This window comes from Oenanthe melanoleuca, chromosome 2 (genome assembly GCF_029582105.1).
Source record: "Oenanthe melanoleuca isolate GR-GAL-2019-014 chromosome 2, OMel1.0, whole genome shotgun sequence".
NCBI classification, from domain to species: Eukaryota; Metazoa; Chordata; class Aves; order Passeriformes; family Muscicapidae; genus Oenanthe; species Oenanthe melanoleuca.
Window position 1 is genome coordinate 135,812,090 of NC_079335.1, and position 18,252 is coordinate 135,830,341.

The window sequence follows — 18,252 nt, forward strand, 5'->3', positions numbered from 1 at the left end:
TGAATACTTGTTTAGTCACATGCTTCTGAACAGTTCTATATTTAGCTCAAATAAAAGAGACTTTTGAGCAGACCTACAAGAATGGCTTCAGGCTACCATTTGCCAGCAACAAAAACCACAGACTCTTGTGGCTGAAGTGTGCTCAGGCAGCCAGTTCTGAAATGCTAATAAATTTTATTTGTTTGGACTTATATTGTACTGTACATGGCTACAACATGCTGTAAGTTTTATCTTCATGTAAGCCTGGCATCTAGCTTTTTATCTGAAGAGAGTAGTGTTATGTTTGTTTTTTCTGAAAGTATGTTTTCTGGGTTTGGTTTTAAGATTTTGATGGCAGAAGACAATGCTCCTGATAAACACACAAAGTAGAATGTGACTGGAAGAAGAAATGTTGCTTTCCATCCTAATGTTTAGTACAATTCAAGTCAATACATTATCATTTAGTCCCTGTTTTTCTCATTTCTTCTTTGTATCAGTTCCATCTTTATATTTGGTGATGCTGGATGCGTTTCAAGTTCTAGATATTTTGGATTATATTTTAATTATGTTACTGCTTTTGGCTGTTATCTGATGTTCTGTTTGTGCAATCCAGCAGTGGTTGGTGGTGGTTGTTGTTATTGTGGAACCATAGGGAATGCAGGTAATTGCATTTATCCAGTCTTTGCCATATTGTGGCTGTTCCTGTAGTCATTTGCCTTGTATTGGTTCCAGGGAAGCTGCCAGAGAATGTCGCAGAAAGAAGAAAGAATATGTCAAATGTCTTGAAAATCGTGTGGCTGTGCTTGAAAACCAAAACAAGACTCTCATTGAGGAACTCAAGGCCCTCAAAGATCTTTATTGTCATAAAGCAGAATAACTGTCTTTCATTTGGACCTCCTTTATTATGAACTTTAATCAAGGCATGAGAGGAAGCAATTCTACAGATTGCCATATGAACTTGAGAAAGAGACACTTGAGGCCCTTGTGGAACCCAGTTTTGCTTAGTGTTTTCAGACTGATTTGGGAGATATTCCAAAATTTGGAATTCTGTCATAGTCTCCATATTCTGCTGAGCTTTCTAATGGCATGCAAATGGCTTTTTTGTTTGCACTTTTTACTTCTGCTTTTTGCAGGGAAGCTGCTAAAGAATGTCGACGTCGGAAGAAAGAATACATAAAATGTCTGGAGAGTCGTGTTGCAGTGCTAGAAGTTCAGAACAAGAAACTTATACAGGAGCTTGAAACCCTAAAAGACATTTGCTCTTCCAAAACAGATTAGTAAAGTAAAAATATTTATTATACTGTGAACTAAGATATGTCCAGTTGCTTTGTAAGACAATACATAGCCAACATGACTTACAGCTTTCTCTTTGTGTCATTTATAATATATTCCAACTCCTAACATTCCTGAATGCTTTCCTGCTTTTTGTCAATTCATAGCAGTAATTTCAGGTTTTTCATGCACCATCCTTCTGTCTCCCAAGGAGCCAAATGTTAAAAAATATAACAAAGTAAAAAAGCGCATAATTTCTAAGAGCTGTTTCTTTGCCATATATTTACATACTACTTTTTACATGTTACTGAGTGTCCTGCACATTCAAAATATTTTGCAATTGTTTTAGATGAATCATAAAGATAATGCATCCAGTAATACAAGAAAATCAAACAACCCAAGGTATCTCAGGAAAGAGTTTATAAAAGAATGTTATGATTATATGTATGTACTAGTATACTAGTCTACAGATGATTTTATGGCATATTTTTATATTAGTTGCTTTGTGGAAAAAAGTATTGTATTGCTGTCACTGAGTGCCATGGTTAAAGATAGTTTTTAATAGAACCATGTTGTTTAACCTGTGTAGTGTCTGATTTCCTTTAAAAACCTGGTTGAGATGCTTTAAAATCCATGAGTATCTGAAAGAAGACAAAGGGAAAAAAGCACACCTAAGCTCATGACATGATGCAAAGTATATTGTAAATACCTGTAAGAAGCTCTCTGTTATACAGCTGCTATTTACTTAAATTGTCTGTAATCTGGAGAATACTTGATTCATTGGAGGTCTATATATCAAAATTTAAATGTTCATCCTGAATACTTCACATTCTAGATCCTGTACACCTGTGGATAGTTGCCCGTAGTGAAGACTGATGGTGTAGTTCTTTTCACAATTTCAGCAAACTACTGACTGATGGTCAAGGTGAACTAAAGAAGGAAGCTTTCCAATAAATAGTAACTATTTGCTGATTCACTGGCTTCTGGAGTAGCCTACAGACAAGAGCTGAAGATTTTTAACATAAACCTGTGTTTAAACCAGATTACAACTCTCGTAAATGCAGTATGTGCCAACTTTCCATTGTGCTTTGAAAAAACTAGTGCACAGGCAAACTTGCTTCTGGGTATTTTATAATTCATGAGTGATCTAATTGTTTGGCCAGTACAGTCTATGAGCAGAGCATTTGGGAGCTTTACTGGAGCTAATGGCACCATTGCCTTACTGATGTGGTAGGAAGAAAGGACTGGTTCCTACTTAATTTGTTTTACTGAGGGGTGGGTGTGTGTGAGAGTGTGAGTGTGTGGAAGGGGAGGAGGGATGGAAACATACTGAAGTCATTGAGACTTCCTTATTTAATTTAAACTCAATTTGCATTTAGCCCTCTTCACTCTGACCCTGTTGGGTTGGGTTGGTCTATATGTATTTTTTTTTATTTTTTTCCTAAATTACTTGAATTACACAGGATAGTTTTCTCAAATATTTTGAAAATCCCACTAGATACCTAAGTGAGACTATTTGAAAGAAGAGGTATGCTCTCTCACTTCCTACTGCCACTTCAATTGATTTAAGGAGGTATCAAGATGCCTCTGGCCTCTAAGGCTCTGCTGCAGGTTTGGAACAAAAGTATAGTAAACTTTGAAATACTTTCTTTACTGTGAAATTACATCCAAAGTGCTAAGGTCAGCAGAAGTCAAAAGTTCTGTTCAGTCTGGACAGGATGAATGCAATCTGCAGGTCCATGTTGCAGCCTCTGTAGTGCAACAAGTAAGTTGTTTGTTGTGGCTCTGTCACTAAAGTCTGTTTTCTGTTACAGGTAAGCATTGCTCCTGACTCGCAAGGGATTTGGAAACTTAAATAGAGAGAAACATGTGTGTATGTGGTAGATATGTCTCCAGTAAAAGTATGTCTCTTTATCTTCACAATAGTATCTGATATTAACTACAGCTTGAAATTTGATAGGAGGAATCCTTGTCTGTTCCACATCTGTGTGGAAGAGATCATCACTCATTTCTTTACTGGTAGAACCATAGAATGGTTTGGGTTGGAAGGAACAGTAAAGATATCTAGTTCCCAACCACCGTGCCATGAGCAGGGATGCCACTCACTACTGAATCATGTTGCTTAGAGCTCAATCCAACCTAGCCTTAAATGCTTCCAGAGATGGGGCAACCACTTCTTCACTGAGTGCTAGCCTCTGAGTAAAGAACTAATTCCTACTATCTAATGTGAATCTCTCCTCTTTTCTTTGTAACCATTGCCCCTTGTCCTGTCATTGTCTACCTGTGTAAAAAAGTTCTCTCCTTTTTTCCTGTAAGCTTTCTGTAAGTACTGAAAGGCTCAGTGAGGTCTCCCTGGAGCTTTCTTTTCTCCAGGATGAAAAAGCCCAGCCATCTCAGGCTGCTTTCATAGGAAAGGTTCTCCTGCCCTGTGATTATATTTGTGGCTCTCCACCAAACCTGCTCTGACAGGTCCATGGCTTTTCTGTAGTGGGGCCCCCAGAGCTGGATGCAGCACTGCAGGTAGGGTCCTACCACAGCAAAGGGGCAGAATCCTCTTCCTCACCTGCTGCTCACCCTGCTTTGGATGCAGCCCTGAATGCACTCAGCCTTTGGGGCAGCAGGCACACACTGAAGGAGAGTGATGGATGTGGTGCAGGAAAAAGGCCTTTTCAGTAGTATTCTTTATATAGAAACATCAAGTCAATCTCTGTTGGTTTATTGCAAAAGAATTTGAGCACTGCCCAAGCTTTGATTTGGCAGAGCTAGGAATTTTGGTTTTTCATTATGAGGAATAGAGGCCAAAATAGTTGTGTTTTTTTGCTTTCTGTTAGAAAACTGCATTTCTGTGGTATGAAACCCCTTCCTTGTTGAAACCATACAAATGCAAATTTCTTCAAGGTAGACAGCTAGAGGATTGGCCTTTGAGGGAAAGTGTGTACAGGCCTGCATGGATTTAAGTATTTTTTTTTTCAAAATAGATATTCATGTAGCTCAGGTAAAATAGTCTCTTGTAAAATGTCTTCAGTTTCCTAGAGTTGTGGGCGATGAAAAATGTAATAGTCAGCTTCCTCTTAAGGTACAGCTTTGAGTCATAGCTGTTTTCTTCTTAAACAGATGTGCAAAGAGAAATCTCTATAGACTATCCAGACATATCTCTCTTGACTCTCTAAAACAGCCTCAGCTGTTTTGGCCAGTGAAGACAGGGATTAAAAGAAGTATATTGGAGGTGTGGATTTAGTTTCTTTGGAAGGACTTTTTTGATTGTTAATCCCATCGATTTTGCTGTTTGCAAGAATAATGGTGGATTTTTTTTATTTTTTTTTTCCTGCACTGGTGCAGTCCTGAGGAGTGCAAATTGTCTCCTGCTTGGTTTTCCTTCAGTTCTTGTCACATGTAATTGCTGATCTATACTGGTACCCTGCAGAGATCAGTGTAATAGCTAAATTCAAGTGTGATCGTTTTCTGAATTAAGTATCACTTCAAAGAAAACTAAGGGGTCTGCTCAGATTCTAGTTTGGATTGACTCATTTTGCCCACAGTTTTTTTCTGTTTCATCCCCTTGGTGTTTAGTGTGTGGGTGTGTACATGGCAAGACTGTAGGGAATGCTGAGCTGTTAAGCAGCTGACAGAACCAAAACTACCTTTTGGTTGTCAGCCTTTCTGTAGAAAATATTTTAGTGTGGGGAGGGCGTCTAGTTTTTTGGAGATTTTTTTAAGGCACTATGAGACACTTCTGGATGAGAATAACAATGATGTCATTATTCTAGCAAAAGTATTCTACTATTTGCTTGGTTTAATAACTGAGGAAAATAATTTAGGTAAATTTTAGAGCAATTTGATAGTCTCTTATCCCAACTGGAAATGGCAGGTCGGAAAAAATAAATTTATTTTTCTGTGTCTGATGAATCTTTAGTCTATTTTCTCAGGTTTCTAGTTTTTTCCTAATTCTGAGTTAGAACTTCATTCTTGCAACAGCCTTGTTCAATACAGCAGAATGAAGCAGAAGCTGTGTATATGCACCAAGTCTGAGAGAGTAGTGTGTGAGTTGAATGCCGTGTGTAGACTAAGGAAAAAAAATAACTTCATTGTGTTCTGTGTGACTTGAATGGAAAAACCAGTGAAGGAAGTGTCTTTGTTATGGTAACTGCTGAGCTTTTTCCTCTCCTTTAATAGCCTTTGTCAGTGGAATCGAGTGTGATTAATACATCTTGTGAATGGAATTATGGCTATAAAAATGTCACAATTCAGAAATCTGGTTATCTAGCCAAGTCATTGTTTTTGTTTTGTGGCTTCAAAAATACGATTTCCAAACAACCTTGAATGAGGCTCTTAATGTTCTCACTTTCATGATTCTCTCCTCTGCCCCTTCCCAATGTGGTTGTACTCACACCAGGTAAAAGCTGCTGCAGGGTTGTTTAACAAACTTGGTCTGAACCAAGGGAGTTGTTTTTTCTAAAATAGTTCTCTTAAAGATTTTTTTTTTCCTCTAAGCGAAGTATTTATCACATTTTTAGCTTTCATTAATTCTTACAGAAGTGAGAGAACTGCACTCATTTTTAAGTTTAATGCATACGAAGGTGTGTTCTTTGATGAAGTTGATTTTGAAGAATTAGATTCTCCAAGATCCTGGTTGTGTGAACTAAAAGCTTTCTGAAGTTTGTCAGTTGGCATACAAACAGAAAAATACTTAAATCTTTCATACCCCCTGCATTTTTACCAGTGAAGTTCTCAGTTACTTCAAAGATCCAGACATGGGCCTGGAGCTGCAGCTTTTATGACAAGTGAGCAGCCCAAATCTGTTAAGATCTTCGAGGCAGACATTGTTCTTTTTCTCTCATTTGAGGCCTGATCTATTTAGCTTTTCTGAAATGTGTCTATTGGAAATGGTCCTAGCATGAAATACAGCTACAGAAAAAGAAGAAGTCAGGATAGATTGAGCAAAGTGTTTGAAAGCAGTGCTGTTACAGAGTATAACACAAGCAGGTATGGTAAATTTGGATGTGTGACTGTTTATTTTTTCATTTTTGTATTTTTTTTGTGCAAGAACCCCATTGGTCTGTGCAGGGATCAGAGCTCTGCAGTGTTGAGCACAGGATGAGAACTTTAACATTTCAAAATCAGTTCTGCTTTCTTTTGTTGTATCTTGTGTAAATTGTTACCTACAGCTCCCTGCCTCATGCTATCAGACCTGTTCTGTACATTCTTTGTTCTTTTTCTTTGAGGATTTTCATTTTCCTGAAATACTAATATTGTTTCCTGTGAAATGACAGTTGCTCATGTTTGTGTCACATTTCTTCTAGTATGTTTTGAACCTGGTGGTCAACAGCAAATAAAGTTCATAGATGTGTCAAAGATCTCTCAAAAGTTTATGAAAACAGGTAGTTAGCAATGAAGGCATGGACTTACTACAGGAGAAGTTGGAATGTAAGCTTTTTTTAGATTCAAGAAAACTTACTGGGAATTCTCTCCTATTAGATTCCAGAGAATTAATTCACTGATTGCCTGTGAACCGTAGAAAGTGAGGGGTTTTTTGTTGATGACTATTTGTATTTTTTGGAGGATGTTTGAATGTCTCTAGATTATACATATTTGTTTAAAATGACAATTTGTTTATAGATTAAATGTATTTTATTAAAAAGCTGGAATACCTTGCAGACCAGCCCTAAGCTATTTGGTCTGATGTTGTTTTCTGTCTCTTTAATGAGCCAGTGGTAGTTGGGTAAAGGACAGTGCAATGTATCCTGATAAAATACTTGCTGGATGCTCCCCCAAATTGAAACAGTTACTAACACAGTTCCTTTTTTTTTTTTTTTTTTTTTTTTTTCCTTTCCCCTGCACTTCAGCTAGGCAAATAAGTTAAAATTAGACTGGTTTTGAAATACACTATTTACAAGAAAAAATACCTACTGCCTATAGTGTTACATTGTAGTTGCTCTGAGTAGAATCTGGTAATTCAGTCTTAAATTTGAAATGCTGGTAATTTCTGACCATCTCGGTAAATTTCAGAGCAAAAAAGACAGGAGTTTTTTCCAGCTGTTTTAGAGTGACACCTTGTGGAGTATAAACGTTTGCACTTTATTTTAAAACTGATAAAGCAGCCAATGGATTCCAGAAGTAGGGAATTTCTTGTATCTTATGGGGGAGGTATGGGGGGTGGGGCTTTCTGTGGCTGTTGAGGACACAAACTCATTTTTTTCTGCTGTTCCTGTGTTAATATAATACGTAGTTAGAAATAAGTGATTTAAAATTTTTTCATTTTAAATTAATTTTTTTCCTTTCAAGAGAAAAAGAACAGTATTGACAGTTTTTCAATTTATAGTCTTTCTAACCAATAGTCATATTTAATTAAAGACAAAATAGGAATTATTTAATTTTTATTAATAATAATGATAATAATAATAAATTTTATCTAAGTGCTATTACAAATACTGCTATTGAAGCACAGTAGTTATTAGTTCTAGGTCACAGAAATTAAATACAATAAAAAAGTTAAGTATCTTTTGAGATGTAATGATGTGAAGGGAAAATGAAATTTCGCAGTTCTAATCCTGGTATATGGAAATATCATTCTGGAAATGGAAGGGGGAGGTAAAAAGGGGGAATTCAGAATACAGGAAAAGGTAAAGGCAAAATCATGAAAAAAATCATTCTTCAGGCTAGATAGATCCCACATTTCTAATAAATTGCACAGGTCTGCATTACAGCCATGACTATATAGCATTCTGTCCCCCACAGACACATCTGCAAGTGACTATGTGGATAGTTCATGCATGTGTTTTTCCACAGCACCTGTGAAGTGGATGAGCTGAGAACCTAAACAGAAATTTTCTAAACTATTTCAAGAGAATTAGCCAAATACATGAGATGTGATGTCAAGATCTAGAATAACAAAGGCATTTGTGTATGGTAAGTTTATAGGCCTGTTCTATGAAAAATGAAAATATATGTGGTTTGGGAATTATTTTTATTAAGAGATTAAATTAAATATTTATATAATTTAACAATGAAACCAGTTGGTAATGCCATGCAAATTTTTTTCCCAGTCCAAAATATTAACTTGGTCATAGTTAACTTTGTGTTGTAACAGAGATTGTCTGAAAAGGGTCAGTATCCACTTTCACTGTAGTGTATGACTGCAAAGCCTATAAAACTGATTTACTGTCCCAGCTGTTTTTGGTCAGTGTCTAATGGTATGCAAATCTGGTTGTGCATCTCTTCCCCAGACTAGAGCATTCCTGAGGTGGCAAACATTATGCTCAAACAACATCTAATATTAGCTCTTGCTGTTTGAGTAGATCAGTTGGTTTCACTAAGTCCTTCTGTTTCCAATTCACACACACCCCCACACCATCCCACTTTCAAGAATGAAAGAAATAAATGTTACACTTCTTTAGCCAGTATTTTAGCCCTGGAAATCCTTATGTCTGTTTGATCTCCCACTTTGCCATTAGCTCCCTAAGGATCAGAAATGGATTTGCTCTCAGAACCCAGCTATGTGCTTTTATAAACAGCAGAGGTCTCATTGTGCAACTTGGAAATGTATGAGCAGAGAATAGAAACAACTCGTGCAGATATGCACAGCAGCATCTGCAGGCCTCAGGTCAAGAGCCATCTCTAGAGACACATTTCTACCAGATCTTCTTTGTAAATGACTGGCAACAGGACCTCTGCTTTCTACTGCTCATTTGCCCAAAACTACACTTAAAAGAACTTGCTCAAGTTACTAATTTTTCTGGAACTATCACTTTTTATTGGCTTCTTTTAGTTCGTTTTTCAAATTTTTTTTTCTCAGAGTGATGACTCTTAGCAGAACCTAGCTGCCTCTAGGTAACAAAGTTCAAATTTGAGTTTTTCTCTAGCAAGATGGTCAGCTTCTACCTCTAGCAAGGGAACTTGCTACTCTCTTTAATGCACACTTAACACTAAGGGAACAGCTATAGAAATGTCCAAGAGCTTTTTCAAATGTACCAAGGTAAAATAAAGGCATATGCTCAAACTTGAAGGAAGGAAAAGCTTCCTTTAAGCAAGAGGGCACTCCCATAATAAAATTATCAAAGATCTACTCTGAAGTTTCATAACAAACTTTAAATCTGGCCAGAGTATTTCCTCATGTACTCCTCTGCCCCCTGCAGAGGTTTTGAAAATAAAAAATTTAAACTGTCCAGCCAGTCTAAAGAATCTGAAAGAATCAGTTTACAGCAGATTATGTAACAAATCTGATGCCTGCCTCTGCTGAAATTTTGAGTAAATAAACCTGGTGCTTTCATTATTTATTCAGTGCATATTTATTATGCACTGCAGAAAGACTGTATTTAGGACAAAGGAGAGCATGATTAACAGTATCCACATAAACTTAAATTTTGCTTAAGGTAGGGGGTAGTCTTGTCTGTCTGAATTACTCTTGGAAAAATCTTCATTAACAAAAAAAATTACTAAAGTACAAGGATTTATGCAATTGCATGAGAGAAATTGTGTATAGATCAACAGAAAATGAGAGTCAATTAGTGTCACTTATGAACAGGACAATGGTTAAGTATGTAGGTCGCTTTTTAGAGATTAGTTATCTGGCATCTTGGACAGATGCCCAGCAAAATAAAACACATTAAATGGAATTGCTGATATAAAATAATCCTATTAAAATACAACATTAACTTTGCAATAATGTAGAGAAGTGATGTCAGGACAGCAGCTTTATTTTAAAATACATACTTGATAAGGAAATAAGCCTATCAAATTGATATAATCATAAGGACAGTGGCTAAATACATTTTAAATGTGGTTAAAGATTTTATTCCTAATGAATTGATCTACTTTAAATCTTTAGCAACATAAAGTAGGATTAAAGATATTAAAAAATAGAGGGAGTGTAGCTGATACGTCATCAGGTATGACATTTGGGCCAGATCAGCAGGTATTGTTTGCTCCAGTCAGTCAATAATTGTAGCAGAAAGCATAGCTAGACCTTGTAGCATATAAGCTACAAAAAAAAAATTCCCAACCCAGTAGATAACTGAGGCAAAATGAAGGAATATACTGCAACAAAGGGGCTGGAAAAAATAATTGTGCCTACTGTCCTAGCTCAGTATTCATTAGCAGTTGTACAGAATGAGTCTGGAGTGCTTTACCTGGTTCTCCTTCAATGTTTGTGAAGCTGAGTATGTCCAGTGATGAGAGATGCAGACCTGCCTGAAGAACAGAGTTGCTGCACTGCCAGAACTTGGTCTGCAGATTTACTTGTGCTTCATCACTGCAGAAGTGCTAGAGGGGGTAAAACCTTGAAGACCATCTCACATTGATGGTACCCAGGAGAACTGAAATGGCATTTGTGAACCTGCTAGGGGAAATAGCCCTATCTTAAGGGCCAGATACTAAATGGTCTAGGAAATTGTTGCATGTCTAAACTTTAGATATCTGGTCCCAAATCTAGTAATTGGATCTCTCAGTGTGTACAGGCTCTCTACACAATACATGACTGCTTACAATAAAATTCAGATAAGTTCATAGGAGTAGATTTACAAAGTCCATCTCCTTTCTCCTGATTCCTGCATAAGTTAACTGTTAGTTGCTTGAAGTGATACGTGTCTTATCTAACAATGGTAATCTAAACTCCAGGTATTTCTCCATAGTCTAGTTCTGTATTTCAGTGGGATGGCAGGCAGTGTTTCCATAATGCAATCCATAACTTAGAGGATGAAGTTATTTGCCCTTGCTGAAGTCCCTTTCCTTCCACTAATCAAGCAAACAGTTCCAAGAGGAGCTACAAACAGAGGGCTGATTTTTTTCAATTGAAGTTAATCAAGATACACCCAACCCCAATTTTCTAAATTCCTGATACTTTCCAAGACAGATCAACTTTTATCTTGAAGAAAAAGTCCTGAGAGGAACTGTTGTGGTAAGGAAGGGGAGATGGTATTATCAGAATAATGGTGTACAGGCAGCAGACCCTGACCAGCATGGTAGCTGAAGAGGTAAGGAGGTCGGTAAGATTGAAGGTAAGATTCCCAGGAGAGGAATTGGATACATCCTACATCTGTGACAGTGGTCCTGATTCTGTGCCATGGAAGAAACTCCATAAACATCCCAGGCATGGATTATGTAATTTTAAAGGGTAGTAATAGTTTTGTTGGCTTCATATGTCAAGCTTGATCTGAAAGTATGGAAGTAGGTTTTCAACTTTGAAGCTAATTGAAAACTTTAATGGTATCAGGTTGCATTCAGGTTAGGTTGAGTGTAAGCAGCAGCTCTGTAAGCAGTGGAAAAGTTGTAGCTGTTAACCACTGTTAACAGGAGCAAAATTACTATAACTACAGGAGCTATTACAAGGAGCAAAGCTGTAGCCTTGACAGGAGCTGTTAAGACAGATATCCAAGGTCATTTGCATCCCATTTTAAGCAGCAAACCCTTGACTAGATCTGGCATTGTTGCAGTATGCTTAGTCAAATATCATGTTCTCATTAATATTTCTTCTTTGTTGAATGTGGATATAATTAAGCTTGAAGTACAGAGATATCCATGACCATTAAATGCTAGATAAGGATTATTTTGTTTATCTTTACCTTATTAGCTAATATATTTTAACTTATTTAGCATTAAATTAAAAAAAAAAAATTCTGAATAGTTCCTAACCTTTTGAATGTATTCTAGAAATATTTTATGGATATTTACAGAGCTGAACTGTTGCATAAGAATGCAAGAAGGGCTTAAGATAATGTGTGACTCTGCTACTCTTGGGAATGAGTCCGCTCTTCATTTGAAATTGAAAATACGCAATCCCAGAAGGATATTATGAAGTGTTATGGAGCTATTTTGTTTAAATTTGTTGGATTTTTGTCATTAGTTAATTTTCAGCATTGTTATGTAAATGAGAATTCACTGTTACCTGTGACTTAATCTCAGAATAAAAACATGGAATTCTTCACAAGATTTATTTTTTCTCTTTCTTTGTTAGGGAGGTAGGTTTAAATTTGTACATTGTACAAATTGCATATTGCAATAAAGTTCCCCAACCCAAATTTCTAGTCTAACCTAGATAGTTATTTAGTTTATGTGGGTTCCCAATGTCAACTTCAAAAGTTATGTTATTCAGATGAACAACATAAATTAATAATCAGTGCATATCTGAAAATGTTTGAAGATATTTTTGTCTTCATTTGCAGTACCATGTACCACCGATGCTGACAGCTTTAGGACATGTGTGATTAGTTCTTTCTACAGACAGAAACCTATTTGGTATCCTGTATTTTTACTTTCAGTCTTACCAGTACCTCACAAAAAATCCTGATTTACGGAGCTGTTATGGATCTTGCTTCTCCAAATCTTTATACCTGACCCATTTGATCCATCTGGAAACCAGTGGTTGCCTTAAGCTCTTGCAGTTTCTGTGCACCTCACCATTCTCTTTATGTAAATTAATTTGCATTAGGAGGTAGGATAGCAAAGGCTTTTTATTTTAATTCAACAGATCTGCTTGTTGAAATAGGACTGTTAAAGTAGTTATTCCGAAAAATGTGTGGGTTTTTTAGTCAATATAGTTAAATTGCATACATAATAAGGTTCCAACGCGTATGTTGGCTATATAGCCTCTCGTTTCCATGAACATTTTTATTTTGTCATAAAAATACATAACTCCTCCTTTGACAGAACGTTACAATTCTAATTTTCCTTTGGCACAGCAGAAAACTTGGTGTCTTTTACTTAAAAATATATTTTAAGTATTGCACCAGCAGAAATTCAGCAACAGTCGTGTGAAATGAGGTAATTCAAAATTATTTCCATCATAAATGTGACAGATTAATAAAAAGCCAATGCTGATTTCAATATCTGTATTACATATTTCTAAATTTTGGTCTGTGTTCAGCAATGCTGTCTGATGCTCCAGGTTCTTGAAGTGGAAGCAAATGATATAACCAAAACAAAAAGAACAGCACAGTGGAAGATTTCAGATAATCTGCTGAAGCTACAGTTGTCTGGCACTAGTCAAATTCACATGATTAAAAATCCTCTCCTGCTTTTATTTCAGCATCTTAGAAAAAACATTGAAATGACCTGCAAAAGCAACTATCAATGTAGGAGTAGTGATAGGGAGAATTCATGAGAATACATTTGTTCTCAGAGATGATTCCCAAATTTAGGCTGCTGTCTCAGTCACTTAAGCCCCTTGAGTCCTGTCTTTCCCCAGTCACATATTTCCACTGCTTCTCCTGAGCCAGTAATAATGTTAGCACAATTACATGGTAAGCTGGGTTAGAGACTAGCTGAAAACTTTGCCTGATCTAGCTTCAAACAGAACAGGCTGATAGAGCTGCCTATATGGCCATACAAATAATAGTGTGGGCAGGGGAACAGAAGTGATCCTGCATGTGGCAGATCAGGACAGCTGGTTTTATAACAGTGAACACATGATTCAGAGTGAGTGTCAGTATATCTTGTGTTTTTGAGGAGAAGAATGTAAAAATTAGGAAATCATCATCAGGGGCAGCAAAAGTTCCCAACGCATGTGCACAGAAAAGGAATTGCAGACAAGGATTTTCCTTCCTCTGGTTATGTGCTGGTCCCAGGGAAAGGAAAGGGGGGGACAGTTTTTTGTCTGTCAGTGTTGACCATTTTCAAATACTTTGTGTACCATTAGTAGGATCTGGAAGAAGTTCTGCATATTGGATGCATCTGTGGTAAACTGAGATTTTCAGTGGTGCAAGTGAAAATTAGGCTGTTGGAACTTGTTTACTTTTACTGGAAAGGAGGTCGTTACCTCCAAATCTCAAGAGTGGCAAGAATCCCTTCTGAAATGATCCTTGTACATTCATTCAAGTGTTGCAGTCATTGGGCCAGAGTGATTTGACTCTCCTTGGGACAGACTACTAGGCAGTTTTTAGTGATGCTCTATTCTGGAGGGGCCCCTGACACATTTACGGCTTTGATGGCACATGCAAAATTGTACATTAAGTTTAAGCGCATCTAAAAGCAGGATACCTTGCAGTGAGACAGTTAACTCAGTGGTTGTGTTTCTGCTTCTCCCAGTGCTTGTTCTGGGAAATTTGTACTGCGAAGTTGGTTAAGTTTTTTGTTTTGTTTTTGGTAGTTTTTAAAAGTCTTATTAATGGGATTGTGCATGATTAAGGGTATAGATCAAACTCAAAAAGTCTGTGAGTCCTAATGCTTTAGATGAATGATAGAAAATTTATTTTGCATTACATAATGTATAACTTTTTCTCCTTTTGTTTGCAATACTGTGGTCAGCAGCATGATTTATCCTGAACCTAAACACTTTGCCAACACATATTTGATTAGAAATATTAACCATTACCAAGACACATATTTTTGCTATGTAGGCAATCCCATACCAGCTGTGAATTCATAAGATAACGCAGTCTGAACAACTGGGAAAATTATGAAACAAAATACTGTATTATCCTTACAGATAATCCAAAATACTAAAGAGTGAGATGTATCTTTGGCAACTTTATTTTGGACAAAGACAATTAAGGTTGAGGTTAGAGAATTTGTAAGCTTGAATACATAATTAGAGTTCAAAGATTGCATTTCACTGGTCTTCAGTCTTTAAGAGGCAGCTGCAAACATCTGAGCTGAATTGCCTAAGTAATCCAAAGAAGGAAGTTTGCTTTGTAATCTTGTACCAAATTTTATAATTCATCTAACTCACCAGTATTAGAAATTACTTTAATTCAGAGATTACAGGAAAAAACCCAAGTGTTTTTTGATGTGTTTTTGCCATTTATTGGAAAGGTTGTGCTGCAATTTTAGAAGTTTTACTACAAAATTTGCAGAAAATGGACGCATGCTTATAGACAGATATTCTGTCCTGTGTTACACAAGATATTTTTCTGGTTTTCAAGATGAATTTGAGGAGGCCTGTCTATTCTGTTTGGAGCCAAGCTGGTCTAGAAGGGCTACAATTTATAGTCATATTATGTATTATTAAGGCCTTAATTGTCAAATTATGTGACAGTTCAAAGTTCCTGGAATGTAAAAATCTGGTGTCTCTACATCGTTTCTAGTTAAGTAGCTTTAAAGTAAAGAGACACTCGTGACTGAATTAATTGGTGTTATAGAAGTGTCAGATGCATAAGCACAATAGAAGTATGCTGCAATAACCTGGTGATGCAGTGAGCTGGACCTAAAAAAACCACCTGTTTTAATGTGCACGTTTTATTTCCTGAAGCACTCCTTAAGAAGCCTTTTTTGAGTGACAGCAGAGGATACTTGGGTGAAGTGTTAGCTGAAGAGTTCCAGCAGTGAAGGGTGACATTAACTTTGAATGAAAAACAGCAAGCTAGTTCCTTACTTCAGATAAAAATGTCTTCATTAATTACATTCTCTTTAACTTGAAGTATAATTCAAATCGAATAGATTGTTCCCAATGTTAGTCAGCAGTTTCTGCAGAAATGTGTGTGCTCCGTTTCCTGTTTAAGCACACATTGCCAGATGCAACTACAGGTCATGGGGCCTGATGGCTGGTCAGCTGCTGAAATTCCAGAGCTGCTGCAAGGACTGCAGAACACTGAGAATATATAATAATTTCCTCATTAAGAGGTTAAAAAGTATGGCTCATTTTGCCTTTTGATTATTTAGAATACTTGCAGAATAGTATAACTGTATTTTTATTAGTTGCACTTGGTTTATTTTCATGTTTGCTAGACACTTTGCTTCACCATAAAGTCCTGCTTCTTTAGCTGCTTTAATTCTTGTCACTTTTAACTGTGTGAAATGGATTCCCAGACAGCCAACAGGAAGTGTTTTTAGGTCAGCAGCTAATTTTCCCAGGCCCATTTTGCAGACTCTTGTGATTTATACCAACTCTATTTATAGAGGAAAGATGACTTTTTTAACCTATGAACTTGTTATCCTCACATTGGCATTTTTTCTATCAACTGATGTATCTGCATGTTGAGTGATGGTGACAGCAAAGTTAATAAGCTACACAAGTGGCAAAATGTATTACAACAGACAAGAATTTAATAATTTAATGACAGTCCAGGCACTGCCTGCATCCTGCAGTGTTGGTGCATGTTAAAAGCACCATGGGAGGACATGTGTGATTACTGAGTAATCTCTCCATCTTATTTATTTGGTACCTTTTCCTGTAACACATGAACAACTTGCGGTTTTAAAGATTTTAGTCTTAAAAAAAACCCTTTCATATAGTGATTTCTATTCACTGAAAAGGATAGAGATATGGGGTTTAAGTGGTTTTCAAAAGTCTTGCACAGTCTGCAATGGAGCAGAAAAATGAATTTGGGTTCCTTGACTGTGGGCAAATCTCTGGGTGGTTATTCTCAAAAATAAAGCAATCATTTGTCCCGTCTGTGGTTTTGTAGTTCAAAATGTGGTAACAAAAACCCAGGAGTTTCACCTGATTAAAGGAGAAAACTTTCTTCTTCCCTCCCCTTCCTCCATGTAACGGAAACTTAATCTAAGGATCATGCCAGGTTTTGCTATATTTGAGCTGAAATTTTTAAATATTTGTGTGGAAGCCTCAATTTTAGATCAGTAGGCTTGCTTATGTCCTGGATACTTTTCCATTGAGAGGGAAAGAACTCTGGAATACAAGGAGGTAATGTTTTTATTTTATTGATTTTTGTAGCCTTTCTACTCAACAGGCATTGATATCACTGACCACTGATAGTGAACAGAATTCACAAGAAAAGCTTTTGGCCTGTTTTCATATATAGTTATTAATCTTGCATTGTTTTTCAAAGGAAAATGTCCTGCCTAATCCCATTAGGGATTAGGACCTGAGGAAGTAGAACAAAATCTATAAGAAGTACTGTTGATCATTTGTTAATTACATTAATTAATTTTTGGTTCTTTACCTTTAAGATCCATATTTCCATTTTCTGTATTTTCCAGACATATACATGGGGGGTTTTGTCTGGAGAAGCATAATTTTTGGCCTCTCTACAGTTCCAAATGCATTCCTACAGGTATTAACAATTGTAGTACCCTGCTAAAAATAAAAAAGGCTCATGCCTGGACACTTCTCTATTGAAAACTTGGATGCTTCAATTTAATTTTCATACTGAGAATTTTCTCACTTCTTAATTTCACCTCTTGATTTGAAAATTAGCTGAGGAAAGCCTATTTTCACACAATACAGATATTAATACTTAGGGGAACTTATCTTGAAAATGTGTTTCACAGGAATAATTATTGAGATGCATCTGTACAGTTCATCATATTTATCTTGATTCCCTGTCACTGAAACCTATAACTTTTCTTCAGATCTATCCTTCAAACAAAACCTTTTTTTATATTCTACTTTAAAAAGATGATCTTCTGGGGAGCTGTAAGATAAAGCAATAAACTTCCCTCATTTTCTTCTTCTTACAGAGAACTCTACCTGAGCAAATTTATGTATAGACACATCTTCTGGTGAGCCATGTTTGAAAAGAGTTCAATCACTTGCATATTACCCTATTAGCTCATATATGGCAGGACTTGGAAACTCATACTATACATACATTTTTTTTTAACTGTGAGCTGCCACGATGATACCCAAAATTACTAGGTATTGACAGTTGGTAAAAGTAGGGGATGTTATTTTCTCAAAATGAATTTGACAGAAGATGGTTTTGTATGATCATGCTATCCCAAATTGCTGGCCTGGTTCAGTTCTCATTCTTAATGGAATGAGGCACAGCTTCATTGAAACTAAAGAAGTTGTATTTGCCTAGACTTGTATGAAATAAGAGACTAAGACATACCCCTTTACAGAATGAGATCTTTCACAGGCAGGACAGACTAAAATACAGTAGGCTCTTATTCATACTCCATATAGACACTCTAGCTAGCAAAGTGTTTCGTGGCAGCACTGCCTGGTTTTACACGTTTTGTTTAGTTAGGCTTTTCTATACAAGGGGTTTTATTGTTGAAGAGGGGGCACTCCCACCCTTGCTCATAGTCATCGAGTCATACCATGGAGTAATTGCTGCTCTTTACATGCCAAGATCTCAGATCAAGAAAAGGCAGCCAATCCTGATACAG

The 18,252-nt window shown here is 36.6% G+C and overlaps 1 protein-coding gene across 10 annotated transcripts in view; it reads left to right on the forward strand.

Annotated features, from left to right (window-relative positions):
• CREM (cAMP responsive element modulator) overlaps positions 1 to 5,157 on the forward strand; it is a 38,740-nt gene extending 33,583 nt beyond the window's left edge. For 4 of the 10 annotated variants that reach the window (XM_056485520.1, XM_056485516.1, XM_056485518.1 and 1 more), the window contains one exon: positions 712 to 1,831. In XM_056485520.1, coding sequence (XP_056341495.1) covers positions 712 to 856 — 145 coding nt within the window. In that variant the 3' untranslated portion in view covers positions 857 to 1,831. Of the gene's footprint in view, positions 1 to 711 lie in introns of all 10 variants that reach the window. The other 6 variants (XM_056485517.1, XM_056485521.1, XM_056485523.1 and 3 more) reach the window with 3 other exon arrangements.
• Positions 5,158 to 18,252: the final 13,095 nt, after the last annotated feature.